The following is a 25,599-nucleotide window of genomic DNA, read 5'->3' on the forward strand; positions in this document are numbered from 1 at the left end:
TTTAAGATAAATGATTTTCATAGTTGAATGTTGTATTTAATACTGATGTTCTTTGAAGTCAGGGTACAAAAAGAAACATGAATTTTATATTTGGGGGAGAGGGACAAGGGCTTACAAGTTGGAAAGAAACCAACGGGTTAAACTTCAGTGTGAGCCTAGCACATACAGGGCTGAATTAGCAAGATTCCCAAGAGTTTGAGGCCAAGCATAGCGAATTCTAGGTCAGTCTGGGCAACAGAGGAAAACCCTACTTCAAGCAACAAGTTGCTTACCAAGCATGTTGAGCAGTGTTTTTTTTTTTTTTTTAAACCAACTAATAGGGTGAGGGCACCACAACTGCAATTCTGAATCCACAAAGCAAGGTAGGCAAATCTTTTGACTCTTAGCTATAAGCCTGGAAGGTCCGTGCTCTTGGATCAAAAAAAAAAAAAAAAGCGGAAAAAAAACGGCAACAAGAGCCAGCAATACTGAAATCTAGACCAACAGCTTTCGTGCTGCTCACTGGAGCAAGGGAAGCTTCTTGCTCTGCTGGTACACCAGGGGAAAGTGTATCTTCTTGAGCACATGAGCTCCTCTGGGGACTGAATGGCTTCTCCATGTTCAACTGCTGTTTATGGGACAGTCACTAGAGTTAGGGCTGGAGATACAGCTCGATGGGAGATGATGGCCTGCCTGGTAAGTGAATGGCCCCTGAGATCAACACCCACTACCACAAAGATTAAATTAAAATGAGCTGGAGAGATGGCTTGGCAGTTAAGGACATTACTGATCCTGGATCATCCACTTTGGGAAGCTCATAATCACCTGTAAGACCAACTCTGGGAGAACTGACCCCTTCTTGTAGCCTCTGAGGGCACTTGCATATACCTGTGCATACCCACACAAACATACATACACATGCATGAATAGAGACAGGAATAAAGGAAAGTTTAAAAAATGAGATGACAGAACCAAATGGCTAAAAATAAAGGAAAAAAAAGCACACACTAGAGACAGAGCCGAAGGGTTGGAGACACTGATGCAGACACAGATAATAACGAGGACTTATTAAAGAAGCCACAAGCAGGATCTTACCTACTAAAGTAGGATCCATTAAAATGGAAATTTAAATTCAAGAAGTAAAAAATACAGTAACTAATTAAAGAATTCACTAAGTGGTTCTGATAGCAGTTTAGAGGTAGCATAAAAGCAATCAATATAAAAAAAAATTCACCTGAACTCCAGGGTGTAAAAAAGATTAAAAAAATATACAAAGGCTGCTGGTGGTAGTGGCACACACCTTTAATCCCAACACTCAGAGGCCAGCCTGGTCTACAAAGGGACAGAGCAACACAGAAATGCTGTCTCAAAAAAAAAAAAAAAAAAAAAAAAGAAAAGAAAAGAAAGAAAAGAAAAAAAGAAAAAGAAAAAGGAAGCAAAACAAAACAAAAAGAAGGATGTGAAATATATGGGCACAGTAAAAAAGGTTACAAATGTGTAGAACAGAGTCCCAAAAAGTGTGAGAGAGAATAAATAAGAGATAGTAGCTAAGATTTTTCTTATTTAACTGAACAACACTCTGCTGCAAAAGCAAGCTACATTCTATATCACAAGCGGGAGAGTGCTGAGAGGCAGAAAAGGGAGCCATGGCACAACTGATACCCGACACTCACCGGAAACGATGCTCGGATAACCATGGAATGGCAGCCCTAAAAAGTAACTGCCAACCTAGAGTCCCACAGGCAGTAAAAAGGTGTGTGTGGGGGATACTTTTAAGTGGAAGCAAAATAAATATGCTTTCAACCAATTCACAAGAAGGAAAAAAGATAATCAATTGGCATCCAAAAGAAACACTAAATGGAGTTCTTCAGCCAGAAACAGCTGGTTCATCTTGAAACCATGAAAACACAAGGAGCAATGAGAGACAGAGATTCTGTGGGTGGTACTACAGAAGCCAAGCAAATAGTGTCAGTGACCTCCTTTGGATTTTAATCTATATACTTAATAAAAAATATATGAGCTCCACAGCATACAAAGTAGTAGGAGGAGGTGGAGTGAAGTGGAAGGACCTGCTCACAACTCAGGAGTAAAGACCGTGCCACAGATCCTGATGCCCTGAGTCAGATCCGGAGACTGACCTCAGTAGGTTATCTCGGACCTAGTGGGCTCACACATACACCATACAAAATAAGTGAAAATGTAGTAATTTTTTCAAAGCTCACTAATAGACACAGAGGAGTCAACAATGGACAGAGTTTATTGCTTTTAATTTTAATTAAATAAAGGGTACACTTAATTAAGCGTTTTCTACATATTCAAGCACAATTTAAAAAAATAAAAAACTTAGCCAATATCAACTTTTCTGCATTAATTCAGCCGAAGGTAAATGTGGCTGAAATGGTTGCTGGTTAAATGTGTAATAATCTATGTCTTAATTCCTAGGGTAACCACAAAGATAAATGGCTGGGCCTGGGGCGGTGGGGCAATGGTGCAAGTCTCGGAAATCACAGCACTAGTGAAGACAGAAAGATTAGAAGCCAACCTGGGCTACATGAGCCAACCTGGGCTATATGAGATCCTATCTCTGATAAAAAACAAAACAAAAGGAGTGGGGGTGGGTGATAGGCTTGAAAAATATCCAAACCTCCACCTAAAGTCACAGGAGCATCAGTTGGGCATTAACTTTGATTAAGAACACACAGTGTGTCTCTGATATGCCATGCTCTAAGCTGGGTACTGTTCAGGGGACTCCCAGCCCAGAACACCCCAGGAGACAGTTGTTCCCAGCCTGCAACAGACTAGGAGGAAGATGGATGACCGGAGGAGCACCAGCCAGGACAACTGAGTGAGGAATACAGTACTTGCCCCCCTCTCCGCCCCTACCCCTGCTGCTGAGCTATCATGGGACCCCAAGCTGGGATGGTTTTGCCTGCCCTGAGGGAAGGAGAGAAACAGCTAGAAATCCCTTCTGAAATATTTCACATTCCCCAATGGCAATAGGAAGCAGGCAGGCAACAAAACAACAGAAAAATGCATTGTGACGAGGAGAGGAGAGTTCCAATAAGTAGGAATGAAAAGAAATGAAAGGGAGTCTTGCTAAAAAGGGGGTTGGCAGGACGGCTCATGGGTTACCGCTCTTACAAGACTGAAGTTTGGCTCGCAATACGCACAGTGGGTGGCTCACAAACACCTGTAACTCTAGTTCCAGGGCATCCAACTCCCTCTTCTGGGCTCCCGGAGCACCCACACAAACGTCTGCATACACATACACGTATCAATAAATTTTTTAAAAATCTTAAAAAATTAATTTCAAGTTTCTTTACATCTCCCCCCCCCCACACACATATGTTCACTTTCAGTTTTGGAAGTGATGCCAACTCTAACACACACACACAGAAAAGGTAATGCAAGCTTTATCTCAGATGGGTGCCTGGAAGCCCCAGGCTGACATCTCAGCAGCAGCCAGTTAACAGACTACCATTTCCCTCCCTTTCGAATACTCAACAAAGTAATTAGATGCCTTCAGGTTTCTGTATCTGGAACAGCTAGGAGAGGCAGGAAATGCCAGGCGAGGCTTTCAAGGTAAACAACTACATAAGCAATGTGTGCGGCTGCGGTAAGTTCTATGGCAACCTAAGAGAGATGAGACAATAAAGACCACGCTTTATTTATCGATCCCTTCCCACCTCCCCCCTGATAGCCACGGGAAATAATTTTATTTCTCAGGTTATCATCAACATTATTCTAAATCAAGACCTGCAGAGTGTGGCCCAGCTAAAGCATTCTTGCAATCTGTTCCTATTATTGCTCAAATTTTTATCATCTGGCTTTCAGATTGGAGCCATTTGTAAGATGCGTATCAGCGGCCGCGATGACAGCGGTGCAGGTGAGGCTGAGCCCTGAAATAAGGAGCTCATGGTGCTTCGGTTGCCAAAGACACTGACGCTGCTCCTCCGCAGTCACCCTCGCTGGAGCCCAGGTGCCCACGGAGTCCTCCAAGGACGGCCCAGCGCTCGGGTGGGCTAGACATGGGCACACAGAAGCACACACTTACAAACCTTTAGGTGAATGCCTCTGCTGGAGTTCCTGCCTCAACAAATGAAAATCCTGTCTCCCTCCGGCCTGCCTCCGGGAGACCTGGCATGGAGGAGCATGCCAGTGTTCATCGAGACAGTCCCTAAGTGACAGGAATGCTGCAATGTACACATTAAACAAGTCACAGCCGGCAGAGACTGTGAAATAAAGTCACACATGGCCAGGACTTCAAAAATGCCATCCCAAAGCAAATACGGGTTCTACTAGAACGGACCTTTAAAAAAACAGAAAGTTCAGCTAAGACCTCAACTGCAGTGGTTTGAACACGCAATGTCTCCTCCTCTATGCTCGTGTGTTTGAACACGCGGGTGGTTTTTTTTTTTTTTTTTTGGAAGGTTGTGGAATCTTTAAGTGGTGGAGCCTAGCTGGAAGTATAGTCAGGCTCTACTTCCGGTCTGCTCTTTGCCTCTTGTTCCATTGAGTAGTGAGATGGTGAAGAATACAGGATGCACGCTCCTGCCAGTGAACCACCTGGCACCTCCATCAGCTGAATCTGAGAGCCAAAGCCCCTCCTCTCTCTAAATTGCTTCTTGTTGGCATTGGGTCACAACAACAAAAATGACCAATGTTCTCACTAAGATACACTAGACACATATCCATTATTAATCCAATAAACAACCACAGTGCAAGAAACCGCTGTGCTAGGCCATAAGCACATGAGGTGTGCCTGGAGTCTTAAGGGGTATGCAGAATAATAAAGGGGAGTGCTAACAGGTGCAGTGGGGGTTAAAACAAAACACAACAATACCAAGAGCATTCCCGTCCACAATGATTGGTGAAGGAGACTTCGGGCAGAGTCATTATTCTCACTAGACCTTCAAAGAATGGGAAGGCTGAACAGAGACATGGAATAATATAAGGCTATATTATATTATGCATAACATAATAAGATAAGATAAGGGTAGCGGCCTGAACAAAGGGCTCTGTGTAGAGTGTGTACCCGGAGCAGATGTGGTAGCCGTGGATTGCGCCAGGTCCTTCCCTCTATAGAGAAACAAGGAAGTAAAAGGAGGGTCAAAGCCAGGGGGATGATCAAGATCAAACAGAGGCAGCAAGCTCTCGGCTGTGCTCAAAGACTGTGCTGAGAAGTCAAGGGGAAGCTAATAGCCAGTAAAAACCATTTCCCAAAGGAAACATTAGAAAACCAGTGAGGGTCCAGCAGGCTGAAATGTCCGTAGGCAGCTGTAAGGGCGGTGTAACTAACAAAGCCACAGGAACAAATACAGGTGGTCGGGGAGTGAAACCCTACTCTCTCGACTTTGTACAACTGTTCCCAGGTCTACAGTCCTCTTTTGGTCCTTTATGTCTAGAAATCTCTGAGCCTTCAGACTACATTTCCTGGGTCACAGAGGGAAAAGAAGCGGCTGTCAGGAGTCTTTCTGTAGCCACCTGAACTAGAACTAATGGGTTCTTTACAGGCAATGCTTCCACTGCCTGGGTAACCATTACCTTCTGCATCACAGACAGCACTGTAAGGAAGACTGTCAGGGATGGAGGGCAAATTCTCAGGCCACATCTCACAGACTGGACCATGAGTGAAATGAACTCAGCCTTCCAGCTCTGGGGGTCTTGGAGAGGCTGTGGCAGGCCGAAGCCATGTAAGTCTTTAACGCTATGTTATGAAACTGTGGGGTTTGGATTGTGTCAACTTGACTAAGCCCAAACTACATTTTCCAGAATCCTCTTCTCTCTGTTAATTCCAGGTTAGAGTTAGACAAGGCAGAGTTTCATGTGAGTTTTGGGTAGTAGGAGCCTTCTGCTCTGGTGGTCCTCACAGTGACCAGCTCCTGACCTTCCAACTCCCCTTTCAGACTCTAGCTCTTTCCATAGTTGTGTGAACTCTAGCTCCTATCCCATAATATTCACAGTGGCTCCACTTCCCTGCTGGAACTTAACCAAGAGTTGAGTAGACGTCCACCCCCTTAAGGACGCAGAACCACCTGACAAGGCACTGCTCCCTACAGTTTGCAAACTGTGCCCACATGATTTCATAATCCCCCTGGAGAGAACTAAATAAGGCAACTGAGGTTCCAAAAAGTCATGTGACCAAATGATAACTTTTACAAGAGAGAGAGAGATGTAAAATAAACCCAAAAAACAAAAAACCACTTCGAGGCAATCTGTACTGTTGGCTAAACAGAATAACCCAATAAACACAAGATGATTTAAAATGATGCCCTGCCCATGGACCGCAGACAGAAAAGGCTGAAGCACCATCTACCCACACAAGGATTAGTTCAGCACATTCTGCAGATTTAACAGCTGCCAGGGGCCCGGGCAAGCCTATCCCTCACTACTCAGCCATTCTCAATCCTCTCCACGTACAAACTGGCCAGCTTCACCTGCCAAGTTCTGTGTGAACACCTGGTCCTCCTCTGCACTGTGTGTTTGAAGAGGACAGGAGAGCACCGAGCTTGAACTCACAAATGGGCACGAAAGACACCTGAGCTGATTCTGGGGCAAGGTTCCCCCATTCGCTATTTGGTTAGCTTTTTGTCTTACTGTATGTCTGGAGGTATTACTGTGCCCATTTTATTATTTTTGTTTTTATTGAACTATATATTTTTCTCTGCTCCCCTCCCTTCCTCCCCCTCCCCTTATACTCTTGCCTATCCCCACGCTCCCAATTTACTCAGGAGATCTTGTCTTTTTCTACTTCCCATGTACATATGATCCATGTATGTCTCTCTTAGGGTCCTTTTGGTTGTGAATTGTAGGCTGGTTTTTCTTTGCTTTATGTCTAAAATCCACTTATGAGTGATTACATATTATATTTATCTTTTTGCCTTACTATTTCTAAAACCAGTCCCTCCTCCCCCGCAAGATCTAGAACCTGTTCTTAAGGTTCAGAGACTTTGCCAGGTACTGTGTGGGTGGTGTGGGGTCCATGCCAGCTTCCCTGATGCGGCTCCGTGAAGAGCTGCGTGTGGCTGCAAGGAATCCAATGGAAAGTGTCTGCGTTTGTCTGCATGGCTTTTAAAGAAAAGACTATATCAATGAGACAGGAATGAAAAGGCCTTGCATTCACAACCCTTCACTGCACACCGATTGCATATAGACACATATAAATTGATAGGACCCCTGATGGTCAATGAACGGGACAGGGGTACACAGCACACCCGTGGGCATAGGGATCCTGCAATAATCCCAGCACTCGGGAGGCAGAGGAAGGTGGATCTCTGTGAGTTCGAGGCTAGCCTGGTCTACAGAGTGAGTTCCAGGACAGCCAAGGCTGTTATACAGAGAAACCCTGTCTCAAAAAACCTAAATAAATATATAAGAAAAAAAAAAGAAGTAATTAAAGGATAAAGGGAACTAAAGCATTCCAGGTGATGTGTGGATCTCTCCTCAATTATATGACATTTTCCAGCCATTTCCCGGTAAAGATCCTACATCTAGGCATGCCCAACTTTTGGACAGAGAATGATGACCTCAATAAAGCCTAAGCTCAGAAACCATGTGACCAAATTATGAATAAATAAATTCAAAATAAAAATCTATTCTGTTTTAAGTTAGTTTCTGATTTTTGTGTTGGGCCACTTGCCTGGCTCTTCTTGGCTGCATGCAGCATACAGCTGCCCATAAGTCATCCATTACTTCAGCGGCAAGCTTCTCTTCTTCACTCCAAGTCAACATGCAGGAGTAGGTGGGAGGGGACACACCTGGAATCCCAGCCCTCGGGAAGTTGGGACAGAGGATCATAAATTCACGGCCAGTCTGGGATATATAATGTGTTTCAGGACTAGCCTGAGCTACATAGGGACACTTGTCTCAAAAAAACAAAAGAACACACACAAACACAACTAAGAAGCACTTATAAATCAGGGTATATTTTCCCCCACATTCCTTCATCTGCTTGGAAATCCCACCTCTTCTGGGCCAGACAAAACCTACTGAATATCATGACTTAATGAGCTCAAATAAGTGCACATTGCTGAAGCCACAGTACCCACCCAGGAAGAGTTCAGGAAGTAGCTGCAGAGGGCCAGTCTACCCATTAGCATTCCAGGCTTGAAGTAGTCTGTCACCCTGCTGGAAGTGAGACCCGGAGGGACAGAAACACCACATCCAAGTCCAGCTTGATGATACAGGTGCTGTGGTCACGCCTATCTCCACACGTTCCCGGAATTTCAAAGGCATTTTGGACCTTTGGTTCTTCATCCAGGTGGGTTAACAGGAATACTTAATCTCATTCATTTTAGAAAGAGTCCCCTACTAAGACATTTTCAACCGAGCTCTTGGCTGAGCTCATCACAGAAAGTGAAGGGCACATGTCTGGAGCAAGTATGACACATGTCATTGAGATGGGTTACATCCTGCCAGTCTCATGTTCTCCACACCAACTCCCCACCTCGTCACAGTGCTCGTCTCTGAGATGGTAACAGCCAACAACATCTGGGTGCTTCAGAGCCTTAATAAAAGCATTTCTGGAGACGCCACTAAAGCCTTTAGATAGGCATGGACAAATGCAGAGGTGCCCCCAGCAGTGACACAAACAGGCAAAGAAGCACACCTGTGTTGTGGAAAAGTCCTTTATGCTATATGCAAAGATGTGGCACCATGATTGGTTTATGGAAGAGCCGAATGGCCAATAGCTAGGCAGGAAGAGAAGAGAGCAGGACTTCTGGACAGAGAGAAAAGGAGAGGAGATAAATCTAGGCAGACAGGCCAGAGGAGATAGAAAGGAAGCAGGCCACGCAGGAGGACAGGTAAAAGCCATGAGCCACATGGCAGCACACAGAGTAATAGAAATGGGTTAGGTTATAAGAGCTGGTTAGAAACAAGCCTAAGCTAAGACCGAGCTTTCATAATTAATAAGAAGTCTCCAGGGCCATTTTTTGGGGGGGGAGAGCTGGTAGCCCAGAGAAAAATCTCTCTACACACCTACTTTCTGCAAAAGCATCTCTACCTGAAGTAGCAGAATGCGCCCCAACTTCCTTAACTGTTTCTAAACTTTCAGCCTTTAACAATCCTTGGACATTTCTCCAAATGCCACCTCTTCTCCCATGGATGTCAAACCTGTCAGTTAAGGAGTCAAGGGACGATGTATGTCCTTATGTGCCCCAGGTTCTAGAATAATGACTGGCACAGGGTAGATAATAAATCATGGGTTTGAATGAGGCAGACAGTGAGGCGTGGCACGGGCTCCAGGCGGCAGCCTCACTGCCCTGCCCCGAGACGTGGCTCGGAGCTGGCGGATGGCTGCAACAGTGATGACAAGCAGCCGGTCTGTGGTGGGGACCAGCCCAGCCATAGTGTGCTGGAAATGAGCATGGGGAGAAGGAAGTCTTGTCTCTCCACTGTGGACATCAGGATGAGGCTTGGGGGTGTGAGGAGCAGACGCTGTTGTGAAATGGGAGAGGCTACATCAACCCCACAAAGGGAGGAAGGGGTGGAGACAGCAAAGGGACCATACTGAGAATCTAAGAGTGGTGTGTCTTACACACAAGCTGCCAAGAAGAGAACAGAGACGATCCAGAAGGATAGACACTTTCTCTCTGTGCATGCGTTCGTGGGTGGCGTGTTTGTGTGCACGACTATGCATGGATAGTACTGGGGGAATCTTGTCTGCTTGTTGGGCTTTTTTTCCGTGAGTATACTCTATTTTTCCTCTTCTACAATCTTTTGTTTTAGAAATGAAGTCACAAGCAATTCTTTCCTAAATACAGTAGTAATAACAAAAACAGATGGCAGGCATACAGACAAAAAGACAGCAAGTAGCTGTGTCTGTGATCTCAGCTACTCAAGAGGCTGAGGCAGGAAGATCCCAGTTCCAGGTCTGCCTAGGCTACAGTGTGAGTTAGAAGCCATTCTGGGTAACTTAAGGAAACGCTATCTCAAAATCAGAAGGCAGGGAAGTGGTGGCTAAGGATACAGCTCACTGGTAGAGTGCTTTCTTAGCATGGGTGAAGCCCAAGGTTCAGTTTCCAGTACAAAAACAAAGACAGACAGACAGACAGAGCTCATAGACAGCCTCTGTTAAGAACCACAGGACAGATCTCTGTGAGTTCAGGGAAAGCCTGGTCTACAGAGTGAGTTCCAAGACAGCCACAGAGAAACCCTGTTGTCTCGGGGAGTTGGGGGGGAACCACATGACCACAGTTTCACATATGGTGTGCGCCTGTGTGTATACGTGTGTGTACCACATAAGTATTAGATAATATATACATAAACCAGAGGTACTTTCAAAGCACATAAGGAAATACAAAGACTCATGCCGCTACACACTTAGATGAACAGGAAGCCTGCCTGCCTCTGTGGCCCTCCAGGGACACCCAAAGAGAGGAACGTCCCCCAATTACTTCTGTACCAGGCACCACGCTGCATTTTCTGGGACTCATACTGATGGTTTTAGATGAACCTGTTTGTGGGATAAATAGTTATTAAAGTGAGAGCCCGACAAATTAGCCACATGACTACATAAACCTTGTTTCCGTAGAAAACCAACTAACGTCCCAACCTTCCTCTCCTCGGGTGATAGTCCTCTAAAGAAATGCTGTGTTTAACGACCTAAGGGGACCATCAGTAATCGTTTGGTGAGTTGTTTTCCTCGTAAGAAACAGCCAAAAATAGGCTTATGCCTGACTTATCACCTTCATTTAACAGGCGTGCTCCCTAGAAGCCCCGGAAGACTTCACATGCCGTGTGCACGTGGCTCGGGATGCTCTGTGGGCGCTGGCAATGCTGCCAACACCTTTCAGGGTGACTTTGCACACAGTCATCCTCGCCACCCACTCCCCTTCCCAGAATTTAATATCCACAGCCCTGAGGTCTCTTACTTTCTCGGCTTAAGTCAGCTAATCCCTAAATGGGAAGCCAAGCTGGACACATTCATCTCCTCCCGGCGGTCATTTTTCTACCACTGGCCCACCTGCTCTGTGACAGTGTTCCGTAACAGCTCCCGGCCCCGGCTATGCCCCTTTAACCATGGGCACAGCCATCTAATAACTGATTCGCTCAGACCCTTGAAAGCACCTAGGATCCATCCCTGCTCAGTTACCACTGGCTCCATTTCTTCTTGGGACTGCATTTAATTCCTTTGTAATGTGTCACGGTGTCAGGAACATGGTAAATATTCCCCGGCACTGCTGAAGGGAAAGCAGGAACGCCTTGGGTTGCAGGAGACTAACAGTCAGGCACAAATCATTTGTTCTTTCTAGAGCCACAGTCGTGCCCACTGACTAATATGACAAAGTGTTCGTGGTGTACCCAGCCCTGGGTCAGGCATCATCATCTTAACTTGGATTTACTGTATGGATTTCTCAATCAAGGATGACAGACTGTAATGTCTTCTAATAAATAAAAAACATTTGGATGTGCCAGCTTTCAGAAAATGGAAAAATGAATAGCTGTGCCAAGTGCTTTTTTTTTTTTTTTTTTTTTTTGGTAGCTCCTCATTGCATACAAGCTAAGAGGCAACACCCTGGATCAACACCAAGTTCAGCGTTGCCTCTGGTCATCCTGGGAGACAATGTATTTAGAAAACAGGGTCGACCCCAACACCTCTAGAGTAGGGCAAAGTAGCAAGCTATTAGCACACAGAATTCACCCCTAAAGGGGTCTCTCTTAGTCAATATCAGCACACAAGACAAGGGAGATAGCATTGTTGGACTTAGTTGTACCTCGAAGCAGCGAGGGAGGACTGGGCATCAGCCAAGATGCATCAAGTCAAGTCATAGGCCAGAGGCACAGGATGCTATCAGTATGAAAGCTTTCTAGGATGCATTCCTCAGTGGGATGGCACCCAGCAATAGTCTTGAACTTTCCCTTTTCAGACCAAAGGAGAAGGAAAACCCCCAGAAACATCAGGGCACATTAAGCCAGTTAGGGCTCATATGGCGGGGGGGGCGGGGGGATTGTCAGAATCTTAACTCTCCTACCCCTCCAGGATGGGCATCAAATGCAGAACAGTATCAGTGTTGAGACACACCTAAATACCTGCATCCTTTCTTGCTGTGCTGGACGTGGTGACACATGCTCGCAAGCCTTAGGAGGGTGAAGGAGGGACACCATGCATTTGAAGCCAGCATGGGCAGGAGGGAGGAGGGAAGCAGAGGGCAGGAAAGGAGAGAGGGGAGAGGGAGATAAACAAGGAGAGGGCACCAGCTGGGTAATTCTGCACAAGGCAAGCACATTCCTGTAGGGCAGAGCCATCAATCAGGCCCTGTAGGAGACCCACAGGATAAAGGTAGAAGAAAACACAAGTTACATTTGGACGGTTGGAACTTAATCACATAATCCCAACCTATATCCTCAATCAAAACTCACACCACCAACAAAAAAAGGTGGTAATATAATTAACAGCTAGCCACTTTCAAATGTTATATGGGTATTAATTATCATTTCTGTCTGGAAGCCTAGATAACCTAGGGATGAGGACCCCAGAACCCTAGAGAGCACAGGAAATGGGTTGTGATGAGGAGCAGTTGCGGCTACACGGACAGAACTGTGGACAATATCCAGAGCCCTTGATGGCACCACCCAGTGACCAGGCCAGGCCAGGCAAGTGAGAAACAACACCCAGGCATGGGCTGCAGACTCGAGCAGTGCTGGGGAAGATGGCAATGGGCCAGCAATGCCAGGAGCAACCAAGAGGCCCATATGGCCAACAGCAGGAGTCAGCATGCTCAACCAAGGCTGGGGATAAAAGGGGAGCCCTTCAGGACCAGCTACACTAATCCCTTTTACCGGGGCTAAGAGCTACTCAGCAATTTGTTCAAGGTCAAGAAACTAGTGAGAAGGAATGGAGGCAGGATCTAAGCCTTGGGTCTTTAGAAGACAGTGAGACGATGGTTAGCACATGTTAACGACTTGTATCAACTTCCCACATGCAGAGATCCATTTGAAGGATGTTTTGGCACTGACAGTGTGACCCTACGCATTTTATTTCACTGTGTCTCACTTCCTTTACCTATCGGGTGGGGTTAGTAACAGGACCAATCTGGTGCGGTTACAAGTCAATACATGGAACGTGTAATGCCTGGTACATGCTGAACACTACAGAGAAGGAGAGAAGGGATTTCCTAAAGAATTCTTATACTGGTTGCTCCCCAGTCCCAACTTATCGCAGTTACCAGTTTTCACTACTGTCCCTACCACACCTGGAACTGAGACTTCTAAAAAGTTGTATGGCTCTCGCCTACGTGCCTGAGGGCCACCCTACTCTGATATTAGAGCTAAGCTGACCAAAACAGCAGAAAGTCTGATAAAATGCTTACTTGATAACTGGCTGCTCCATCTATCACCCCACAGACTTCTATGATGGAGAGTCTAGATTCTGGACCACAGACTTCTGTGATGGAAAGTCTAGATTGTGAACCACAGACTTCTGTGATAGAGAGTCTAGATTCTGAACCACAGACTTCTATGATGGAGAGTCTGGATTCTGGACCACAGACTTCTATCATGGAGAGTCTAGATTTCGGACCACAGACTTCTATGATGTAGAGTCTAGATTCTGGACCACAGACTTTTGTGATGGAGAGTCCAGATTCTGGACCACAGACTTCTATGATGGAGAGTCCAGATTCTGGACCACAGATTTCTGTGATGGAGAGTCTGGATTCTGGACCACAGACTTCTGTGATGGAGAGTCCAGATTCTGGACCCTCAGATCCCCTGCTGAGTCACTAAGCCTTGAAGTCTTGTTCACCTGACTGTTCTATTTGATCTCCTTGGCCAACCTTCCCTGTGATGTTCTCAGCAGCTCCCTCGAGTCCTTGGTCCCCCATCCTTCTAACCTCATTCCATGGAAAGAAAGACATGATGTCATCCCTCCTACGTGCCAAATTTAGTGGATTAAACACAAAACCAAGCTTGCAGCTTCCACTGCATGCCCACACTATCCCCATCCTCCATTGCTGATGCCTCCCACATCCGCAAAGCCCAGCTCCTATCACTGCCATGACCTTTGCCTCAGTGCTCGCTGAGAAGCCAGGCTGCTGTATGTTCTGCGTGCTAACACCCTTACACACTAGGACTTCCCACTCATCAGTGTGCGCTTGAGTCTCCTAGGAGTATGGAAAGTGCAGACTCAGATCCAGCTTATCAGATTGGATCTGGAGAGTCCCCTGGGAGCTACTGCAGTCCCAGACAGCTCTAGGAACATGTATGTATCAACTGGGATGCTTGCATTTTAAAGCTAATTTTTATACTGATGATAATCCTACAAGAGAGGAATTCTTCCCATTTCCCTGAGGTGGAAAGTGAGGTTCAAAGTAGTAAAGAAACTTGCCTACAGTCTATAGTGCAGGAGGCAGGGTTCAAAGGAGGGCTGGTTCCAAAACTTAAACCCAATATTTTTTCTCCGTGTAAGTTATTTTCAGCTGGGAGTTGGATTGGGATGGGAAAGGTAACGGGCACAGAAACAGTATTTAGATCATACATGTAATTGTTTGTAACAAATCACTGATGCCTTCTTTGAGAATATGGACAGAAGAGAGAAGGGTTTCACAATGCACACATGGGCTGGGTATGTGGCTCAGTGGTGGAGCACACACAAAGCCTTGGGTTTGACACCCAGCACCACAAACACTTTTTTCTTTTTAAATAATCTTTCAAAAACTCACCCAAGGGAGCTATAAGATGGCTCCGTAAGCTGAGTACCTGCTATGCAACCATGAAGACCTGAGTTTGATTCCTAGCACTCATGGAAAAGGCCAGGTGTGATACACATCTGTAATGCCAGCCGTGGAGAGGTGAAGACGGGGATCCCTGAGGCTTTTGGGTCAGAAAACCTAACACACACATGCACACACACATACACATGACATAAAAACAGACTTTAGGGAATAAGTTAATTCTACTGGTTCAGACGTTAGATAACACCCCAAAACTTTAAACATGCAGAGAAGAAAAAAAGACACACAGAACATTTCTCCCTAGTGTCTGGGGACTATGGGGACATTCTAGGGTTCCAAAGGCTGAGAGGACTGCTGGGACCACACAAATCCTGCCTGGCCCTCCTCAGCTCTTCTTGAACCATGCAAAGCCAGGAATTTGCTTTGGGCTCCAACTTCACTGTCCCTGTTCTCTGGAGTCCACCTAAGACAGTCGTGTTTACTCTCCTCTCTCCGGTTCGTTTCCCGGGTGTCCTTTCCACATGCTAGTGTCCCTGGACATGTTGAACAGGTGCTACCCCCACAGTGGTCTCCTTGAGAGGACAGATGACAGCCTGTGTCTAGAATGTTCTCCCTTACCCACCACTCCTCAGCATGTTTTCAAACCCACCTCGACTATGCAGTCAGACTTCAGAGTCCCAACCCAAGAACCTCCACGCCAGGCCCACACTTTTCTCTCTTCATCCTTCTGGTTTGCAGAAGCACTTTCCGGCCCCACTCCCTCTTTAGCAAGTTCCCACTCATCTCTGCTTCATTTCCAATAAGGTTCTCTCATGGCTCTTTTCCCAACCCCCAATGACTACTTCTAGAACTTTCCCTTCCGATCTGCTGTCAAGCAACTCTTGGACCCACTTTCTGTGAAGGTCCTAACCCCACATCTAGTATATTTTTTGCCACCATGTAGGGGAAACCTGAATCTGCTCTGCTCTGCTCACTTCAGAGTCCCCAGCACTCAAGATGACAAGCTGTGTACCTGACCCTGGCTCAGGGTCTGCCACTAAGCTGCTTAGCTTCTTCCTTCCCTTCCCTCTTTCTTCTCCTGCTTCTCTTCCAACCCCATCTCCCTATATAGCCCAGGCTATCCCTGAACCTCCTGCTTCTGCCTCTACAAAGCTGGGATTAGCCGCAGACACCATCAAATTCAACTCCATTCCATCTTCAAACAACTTACTGCGGTTGGGGCGGGAGTACTGAGGTTCCCTAAGGGAAAGCTATATCCACAAGCCTTCCTCACTGCACTCAGCAATGATCGCATCTACAAGGCTCAAGGGCTTAGAGATGGCCTTTGATCTTGGGCTCCCAGGGCCCCAGGGCCAAACACCAGAATACAGATACAGCTACACCTACAACCCACACGAAACTGACAGAGATCCCTCACCCCAGTACACAGGCTGTGAAGTGCTGGCCTATTCTAGCTTTAAGCAAGAACAAGAAAGAACCATTCCCAAGATATTCTTGGCTCGTGGTCGCTTTTTTATTTTTGAGACAGGGTTTCTCCGTAGCTTTTGGTTCCTGTAGACCAGGCTGGCCTCGAACTCAGAGATCCGCCTGCCTCTGCCTCCCGAGTTCTGGGATTAAAGGCGTGCGCCACCACCGCCTGGCTCGTGGTCTTTTTTAAGGCCTGAGATGTAACCCATCTGTCTGTAAAGTACCTCTATGTCATTTAGATCCCACGGCGGCACGCATTCGGCAACGAACCTGGAACCTGTGCGCACGCGTGACTCTGCTCTTCACTGTTCTCAACCAGACTCACCCGAGACACAGCAGCATCCAATACATGGTCCCTCGATCCCCAAAACCTTCCAAGTGATGCCAACGCTACCACGTTCCAGCTGCTTAAACAGACTGCAGGTAGAGCATCGGAATGTCATGCTTAAACTTGAATCATGCCATTTAGCGACTCCATAATCAGCACAAACACTCAGGGAGCACTGAGAGAAATCAGCATTCAAAGAACAAAACACACACTTCCATTGTCCTTTTGTCTCCTGGAGATTGCATTGCCGGTATGTGATAGCATTTGGCACTGGGTCTGAGGCTGCTGCTTCCCAAAGACTACAAGTGCTGTATGTATGTGTTGGTGGGGAGTAGTCCAAAAAAAACAGAAAACAAAAAACAAAAAACAAAAAAACCCAAAAATTAAAAAAAAAAAAGACTATGCCAACTCCAGCACTTCGCCTTTTCCAGAAGATAAATTATTTAGAATATTTTTGGCCAGTTCGAGTTATTTTCCCAAATGCAGTGTCAAATGGCCTAGCAGCCCTGCCTCAAAGAAACCAATGCAATTAGAGCCAACAGCTATGAACTGGTCCTGACAGCTTCCACCAACTTCATTTGATAAAGTGAGACGCAGACACACTCCGACAGACAAGCCCACACTTTATTCACTGCCAGACGCAGCGCCAATATGTAAGTATAGATTCAGCTATAGGGAGAGAAATCAGCTCAGCAGCTCATCACTAAAACCAAATAGCCATCTAAAAGCCGCCTAGCCCAACTGCCTTGTAAGGAATATCACCGGCAGCTAGAGCTCCTACCCAGCAGGCTAATAAGAATAATTATAGCCAGGGCAGGCATTAATCAGCTTGGCAGATACAGGAATTCTGTTAACAAGGCTGAAATAAGTGCCAAGGAATCTCTGAAGACCACAGCACTTCAAAGGCTGTTAAGCTAGAGGGATTCACGCGTGTTTCTCCTGCGAGCCTTCCTCCTTATCCAGGGCCCTGTGGAGCAGCAAGCTTCATTTCAGCCCCATTCCTCTGAGCAGGCATGCGAACCTGCAAGGGCTGCAGGCAGTCATATCTGAGAGGTGCGTGCCGACACCACTATTCCCTTCTGGGTTGCACCTGGGCCCCGCACACCACAGTTCCTATTTTTAATTACAGCTTTGTTTTCTAACCATGATCATCTTTTCTTCATCTAAATTAATCTGCAGTATATGGGCATGGGGAACCACCGTCAGCTGATCCTTAGCACAGACAGGATGGAGTCTGGCCATGATTTGAACATGCCACTTCACTATTCCGGGCACCTAGTTCCTCATCTATAGGATGACAATAACTGAGCCTTTCCCAAGCTTTGAGGACTGACAGGATGTATCCAAGAAGGATAGCTACTGGTGCTCTGTGCCTCTCAGGTTGCAAAGTCCTCATAGAAGCCACCAGAAAAGAACACGGCTGGGGATGAGGCTCTTAAGTAACGGAATATACAGGCCCTGGCTTCATTCTCGAGTACCACCAAAAAAGGACTTGATTTATCTTCTACCACGCATCCTCTATAATTGACAAAGGCTGCTTGGTGCCCTTCCAAATCCCAAATCCATCCTTCCGTTTTCTACAGTAGCCGGCAGATGGCTGCCAGGTTCCTCTGTGTTTTTCAGCTTCCCTTGCAGCTAGTGTGACATGGAACCAAACTGTCTCCAACGGAATATGCACAGAAATGATGTCACTTCCAAGCTTGGCCTAGCAAGTATCCGTTATAATACCCAAGCTGCATCTGTCCTTTGAGGGGCTGAAAAAAGTAAGCACGAAAGGTAAGTGATCTTAAAAATCAGGAGCTAACGGGGTCACCAACCTGGGACCAGAGGAGCTTCAGGGAAACAAGGGCCCACCCAAGCAAGCTTTCCCGCGGAAGCGTTTCCTGGCCAGTGATACAGGAAAAGAAAAAAAGAAAGAAAAAAAAAGAAGAAAAAAGTTCCTATTGTTTGAACCACTGTGCTAGAAGTATGTGTTAAGGCAGTTTAACCTGCCTAATTAGCATAATACACTTTTTCAGCAATTGAATTTGAAAATATGGAAGTGATGCTTTTGTCACTTAAAAGCTATTTCAGTGGATTTGCATTTTTTTTCAGGTGGAGAGAATATATTAATCACTCTCCACAATCTCTAGGTCTCGTGCTACACATCAGTTAAGGGCTCAGCCCCCTCCTGTCGTGTTAATCTCACCCAGCAAACTTCTCATGGCGACTTACTTTCCGCACAACGAAAAGGACACACCCATGTATAGGTGTTATAAGGCCTATTATTAAGAGGATAGAAAGAGAACAAGACCAACGGGATCCCTGCTGTTGGGGATAATCAGGTGGAAATGTAAGACCCAGGAAGAGACATGACATTCAGTGTCGTGATCAGAAGCCACTACGTGAAACACAGGCTGCCTGGCCACCCCCAGGGAGCCAACAATTCACAATCCAGAGTGGACCACATTGCACGGAGAGTCAACAGCGCCTCCTCCGAAGTCAGCCCACCCACCCATCATCTCTTCATGTAGAACTCTGGCGCCATTTTAGAAGGAGCCACGCACTTCGCTCACCCACACCTTTACGCTTTTCCCCAGAAGATGCTCTTCTATCCTTTCTTTCAAAATTCTAATTACCCTCAAGGCTCAGCTCAAACGTCACTTCTTCAGCAAAAGCAACCCCAACCCAAGCCAAAATGAATCCCCCTCCTCGCTGCTTCTCCCCTGGGCTGGGCTGGTATCAGGGGTGGCACTGTTTTTACCACCTGTCTTCACAGCCAATGAGGCACTATATCCTGGTCATTTGCGGGGGACTCCCAGTACTCAACACACTGTCATAGAATAGGTACTTAAGAATATTGAATAAAGGGATGAAGGACAGACACAGGCAAGGAGGTGAGACTGAGTGGTTCTGGCCTGACCCTGGTCGGTGGGCTTAGTGAGAAAGCTTTAAGGGGGAAGTGAGCTTCAGGGGCAAACGGAGATACACAGGGAAGAGGTGGGGGGCAGGAGGGCCAGAAGGCTCAACAGATTCCATGAACAGGCGCTTAGAACAAAATAGCTAAACAGAGAGAGCAGGGAGCAAACACAGAGGCATCTCCTAGCAGGGAAATCACAAGAACTCAACGCACACAGGTGGAAGCCCCAAAATCACCCATCAGAAAATTGGTGACCCTCGAAGGGAGCTGGAGGAAAATATCAACATGAGGGTCAGAAGTTGTCTTGGTGGGAACCTCCAGGGCCTTGGCTAAGGTGGGAAAAGCAGGAGACGTGGACTAGTGGGGTGTGGGGCTCCCTCAGAAGGTGGACACAGCTTGAACCTGTGCTTGGCCAAAGTTACAAAACAAAGGGCCAGGGAACAGGTGGAGGTCACAGAACAGAGATTCACCAGGCGAGGAGCAGTGACAGAGAGCATTGACATCAAGATTCCATCCTGGCAGCAGGACGTGAGGGAAGATGATCTTCCTTATCAACACGCTCCATTTCCGGATTCGGCGTGTCTGGGGAATAATGGGTCAGACTACAGCTGCACCCGGGGTGGGGGTGGGGGTGGGGTGAGGTGTCAAGGGGCAGAGTTTGCCAGCAGCACATCAATGGTTCTGAGAAGTGAATCTGCATTGGCCAGTGACTCCCAAAATTTCTTAGGGCTCATCAAGGTTGGGCACATGAGTATACCACCACGATTTCCCTAAGCTGTGCTTTGTATGTGTGTGTTGTTGATTGTGGTTTGTTTGTTTGTTTTTGTTTGGAAAGAGGGAGCGGATCCAGAGCCTGGCAAAGCTACACAGGCACTTCCACAGAACTACAACCCCGGAGCACTCAAAGGCATTCTTTTTTAAACTTCTACTTCATGCTACCCTCTCAACTGGTTCATACACAAACTGCAAACTGACCTCACTCTAGGGAAAGTCATTCACATAAACAGCAAAAGTGAGTAGCAGATGGGAGGGGTGCCCTGTGCAATCTGTGCGACCATAGGCCATGGCCCTGCTTGACCCAGACACATAAGCCAATTAAATGGTGTGGTCCGTCCCCAGCAATGTGCAACACACACACAACTTCCATAAAGCCCCAACAATGTGCAACTAATACGCAACTTACAACAGCAGGCGCCTGGCAGGGGAAAATTAAAAGAGCTTGGATCAGAAACCACAGAGGGCCATGGGATGTTTTCTGCACATGGGCTGTGGCTGAAGAATTGTGGCTAGATGAGTTCTTGGAGCGAGTCATTTCCAGAAAACCCCTCCGAGGGAAAGTATCACACTAGCAACTAGAAAGGCTAGTTTGCAGACAGCCAGAACTCATGGGGGCTGGAACAGTGAAGTCCCAATGCCAGCAGGAAGGGAGTGGTAGAGGGAGGCCTCCGCTGGGACCCTTAGGCCACCAGAAGTGCAGTGATTTAGCCTACACACAGCTGAGGCCTGGGCTGGGATACACAACACACAGCACGTGCCCTGCAAAAGACTGAGCTCTGTCTTCTGCAAGGGCTTGGAAGGGAACCTAGGGCTGAGTCTGGGATTCTGTTTGTCCTAAATGACACTGATCCTGATCACAGGGATTGAAGCACATAACCGCACTTGGGGATCTGCCTTCTTGTACCATGGAGCTAAATAAATACATCTTGTGGCTGGTTAAGATCACCCCGTGTGTATCTACGTGAAGATGGTGTCTGTGTACGGAGTGAATGGAAAATGGAGAGGGGGGAAGCCCAGGAAAGATTCCTAGGGTGGGGGTAGGGACACTGGGCCAAACCACAGAAAGGCCCTAAGGGTTTCCGGAGGGTAGAAGAGAAAGGGGCAGTAACGAGGAAAGTAACAGGTAGAAAAGTTGGGGAAGCAGGGCTCTCGGGTCTTTGTGTATAAATCCGAGCCTAGCCAGCTTCAGGAAAAGCTGGAAGGAAACACTGAGGCAGATCTAGCCAACAACTAAAATGACGGGGATGGTACACGATTGCCATTGTAACGCTCTGGGTCACCCAGTGACCTTCGTGGAAGGAAGTTGGATTCTCTTGCTCTCCTAGAAAAGCAACTCAGCGTGGGCAGAGTGCAGAGTGCAGAGCGATCCGGACCGGCCGCGGCTATGGCGGGGCACAGCAAAAGCTCATATTTCCGCCCAGCCGTGCACGCGGGCCGGGGCCGCCCGCACCTTCCGGGGCCGGGAGTTCAAGGTGAGCCCGGTTCCCGGCGGCCAACAGGTAGAGAGCGCTGTCGGGGAACCGGCCATGGGCCACTCCCCCGGCACACGTGAGGACCCGGCTCCGCCAGGCCGGGCGGCTCCGGGTACCCCGCACGCGGGCCCAGGGGGATGTGCACCGGGCTCCGGGCGACCGCACACCGTTCCCCGCCCGGCTGGCGGCCCCGCGCTCTGGAGCTGGGTCTCCAGGGAGCCGCCCCAGGCACCCCGAGTGCCCCAGGCCCCGTGCTGCAGCCGCGCCCGCCCCCCACCCAGGACCCCACGCCCCGCCGAACCCCACGCGCACTCACCCAGCGACAGGAGCGCCAGCAGCAGCGGCCTCGGCGCCGGGCGCCCCATGCTCGGCCGGCGGGAGCGACTCTCCACCTCCTCCTCCTTCCCCGCCGCCGCTCCTCCTCCTCCTCCTCCAGCTCCGGCTGCTCCAGAGTCGGCGGCTCCGCCGGGCCGCGCGCCTGCTCCGCTCTCCCTGCCGGCCGAGCAAGCCCAGCGCCGGCGCGGACGTGCGCACCTGGCTCCGCGCGGCCCTCCGCCTCCTCCCTTCCCGCCCTCCGCCAGTCGCCGGGCCCCGGAGCCGGCCCCGCCGATCCCAGGGCGCAGCCCCTACCGCCTCCCGAACGCAAAAGGGAAGAGCCGTGGCGTCCGCCCGCCCGCGCCTCCCACCCGGCGCTGTGCCAGCAACAAACACAAACTTTCCCAAGCCCCTCCCCGCTCCAGGTAACGGAGGAGGTGGCCGGGGCCACCGGCTTAAAGGGGAGGAGACGCCCGAGCCCACCCCAGCCTTCCCCTCGGGTCCCCACCCCTCGAGAAACTTTCCTCCGACCTTTAAAAGTTGGCCTGGAAGAAGTGTCTGGAAATCTCATCGCTTGGGCCCTATCCCGGGACGTCCGGCATTCCTTCGCTGTGGAATCCCCACGAGTGTCTCGCAGCCAGCAACCCACACGTGTGTACACCCTCTGGTCCCCAGCTAAGCATTGCCACCCGCCACCTGCTTAGCCCTTGCTAAAAATAATTGCTCAGATAGGATTGAAAGGGCTTCAAAGGCAGTGAGTTCCCACCCCCTCATGGTTCAGAGCCCTGATGTGCTGGGGAGGGTTGGCCAGGAACTCTCAGCCAGCGTGGGATCCACCAACGCTCTGGCCTCACTGTCCACCACCCTGTAGTTGGGTGGGCCTGCCTTCCTCCTGGCCCGCCTCCCTCTCCAGGGTCCCTGTGGTACTAATTAGAACAACTTCCAACGAAGGTACCCATAAAAAAAAAAAAAAAGAAAACCCACACCATCCTATTATTAGCTGTAGCGCTTCAAATGGTATGTCTGCCACGTGAGACTATAGTCATTGCTTTAAGTGGACACGTCTGGGTTTCTATTAAAGACTCTTTTTCCTCCCACAATAGAGTTTTGTGCTTTGGATTTGAATACAAAAGACTCCACAGTGCTGGGGGGGGGGGGATCAGTGTTCCTTGTTTAAAACTTCACAAGGATGATTCAGACACTCAAAAAGGCTCTCTGGTATCCAGTGAGACCCCCTCTCCCCACCCCTTCAGGCCCTGGTCTTTCATTAATACATGCAAAACAAATCACAGATGTTCCTGGGGCCAACTGCCCTCTTCTGTACAGAACAGCCCTCGTGTTCTGGTTTCCACAAGTGTTTCTCATTTCTGCTAACTGACATGTGACTAGCCAGGTGTGAAGCCTTGCAAAAGAAACTCTTAAAAATTTATTATTTCGAGCCAGGCATGGTGGCCTCCACTGCACTTTGGAGGTAGAGGTAGGATCCGTCCAAGGTCATTCTTGGCTTCAAACAGAGCTCAAGACCAGCATGGGCTTCATGAGACCCTAAATAAATAAATTCCTGGTGGTTCAACAATGTGAATTTGCTTACTGCCACAGAGAGACAACAGAGTTAAAATGGTAACTTTGGCGTTAAGTGTATTTTACCTCGATACATTTTTTTCTTTTAATTTCAATCTTGCCACCAAGCCTTTTCCAGGGCTCCCCCGCCTGCACCCCTACCCGTCGTTCCTTTTCCGCACCTTAACCTTTTCCTGGAATTTCTGAGGGAAGTTTCATTTTCTTTTGTTTCTCTCCATTCTACCAATCCTGAACACAAACTTAATGTTAACTTATGAAATCTGCTGGAACTATAGAGAAATGTAGGGCCTGGCTCCCCCAGAAGCTCAGATTTCAGCTCATCAATCTTCCTGCTCTCTTACCTCCCAGAGTGCTTAACGTCTGGGCCGCACATTTTGGCACTTGCTTAGAGTCAGTTCAGTACACTATACATCCCGCTTCCCCCTCTAATAATGCTGGGACCTAAGAGGCTGGCGCATTGTCATCGTGCACCCCCACGCTGCTGGGAGAGGAGTCCCATGCTCTTTGTTTAAGAAACAAACAGAATCTGGCCCTTGGAAAGTCCTCCAGAGTGCAGTCTGTGAGCTAGTCCCCCAGGACAGCAGCGGTGAGTCAGTTCCTGCCCCCGAGTTTATAGTGAGCCCTGTGACTTAGTGGTGTGTCAGCAGGTGCAAAGTCCAGTCAGGACACACCCAGGGAGTGGTCAGCGCTGGAGAAGATTTAGGGACTTTACAAAAGGATGGCTGTGCAGTGAACCCCGCTGACCAGGAGCTCACTAGATGTGAGGTACATGGAGGGGCTTGACAATAAGTGTACACCTTTGCCATGGCGGGGGGCTGTCCTCCCTTCCCAGCACCCACATGTTATTAAACTAGTGTGCACTTTATAATCGCGGTAATAACTGTGGCGAACGACTGAACTGGTAGGAATAAATGAGACTGGCCGGGTAAGGCAAGTGCCAAGGAGACGAAATGGATGGCTGTCACCTGACCGACTGATTGGCAGCCAGTCAACTGTGGCATGAGAATGCACCGATGAGCCATTGAGTAGCAGAAAAGCAGCACAAATTAATAACACCAGACACTTGATCCTATTACCACCCTTTGCGCTGACTACCAACAGATACAATGTTTCCAGCTAGGAAGCACCGCACCTGCCGCAGAGGCCCACAGTAGCTCCATTCATCTCTGTGGGATCTGATGATGCTTCCATAATGACAGGCGATTATTTGCCAGACTGAGTAACTTTCTTCACAGGTAAACCTCTTGCCCCAGCCAGTGATTCTGTTTGGTTCGTGTTTAGGCTTGCCTGAAGCAACAAGACTCCTTTCTAGTAATCCTAATTAACCCTCCCCCACCCCCAGGGAAGATGAATCCCAGCTTGGCTTGCGCTGTGACACAGTGACCCTCAAGGGCACCAGCCACCCTTTATTAGGTCTTGATAAGAAATATCAGCCTGCAGCTGTGGCCCTTGAATGTCCACAAAAGTCTTCACATTCCTTCCTCTCAAACAGATTTTCCTATTGAAATCTGGCAAACCAAAACACTGCATCATTTAAATTTCAGAAGGACATGTTAAAAGGCTTTGAATAAATGAGTTTGCTAATTCTCAAGATGCAATCAGATGTGGTAAATTTACCTTGTTACGCCCCAAAGCCCATGCCTGGTCTGTAGCCAAATGGACCACGTCCATGGCAGTGGGTCTTAGGGAAAGAGGTGTGTTCTATCACAATACTTTAGCCCACTGGTTGTTTGCATTGTACACTTACTTCTGTGTCTGGAGATAACTTCCCCATTGAAATGAAGGGATTACTAATCTAAGAGAAACGTAAGGGTTGGAGACTTGCTCAGAGGTAGGACACTTATCCACGAGTTCATTCTCCAGCAATGGAAAAGTGGGAGTGGGAAGGAGGGGGAAGGAAGGGAAGGAGGGAAAGGCGGAAGGAAATAGAGGGGGAGAGGAAGGAATAGCTGGTTTGTACCCAAGGCTACCCCTGCTGACCCACCTCTTGCCCTCACATCCAGCTGAAGCCAGGGAGGGAATTCTCTCATCTCTAGGGACAGACTTTATCCTGGTTGCGCACATAAGCATTAAGGGGTACAGGGCTGGGGAGAACAGGGCGTGTTC

The 25,599-nt window shown here is 48.1% G+C and overlaps 1 protein-coding gene across 1 annotated transcript in view; it reads right to left on the reverse strand.

Moving 5' to 3' along the window:
• The window catches only part of Ptgfrn (prostaglandin F2 receptor inhibitor), a 67,442-nt gene extending 45,173 nt beyond the window's left edge, over window positions 1–22,269 (reverse strand). The window contains exon 1 of the mRNA XM_057793666.1: window positions 21,914–22,269. Within this exon, the coding sequence (XP_057649649.1) occupies window positions 21,914–21,962 (49 nt within the window). The 5' untranslated portion in view covers window positions 21,963–22,269. The remainder of the gene's footprint in view (window positions 1–21,913) is intronic.
• Between the last annotated feature and the right edge of the window lie 3,330 nt (window positions 22,270–25,599).

This window comes from Chionomys nivalis, chromosome 18, assembly GCF_950005125.1.
Source record: "Chionomys nivalis chromosome 18, mChiNiv1.1, whole genome shotgun sequence".
In the NCBI taxonomy this organism is placed as follows: domain Eukaryota; kingdom Metazoa; phylum Chordata; class Mammalia; order Rodentia; family Cricetidae; genus Chionomys; species Chionomys nivalis.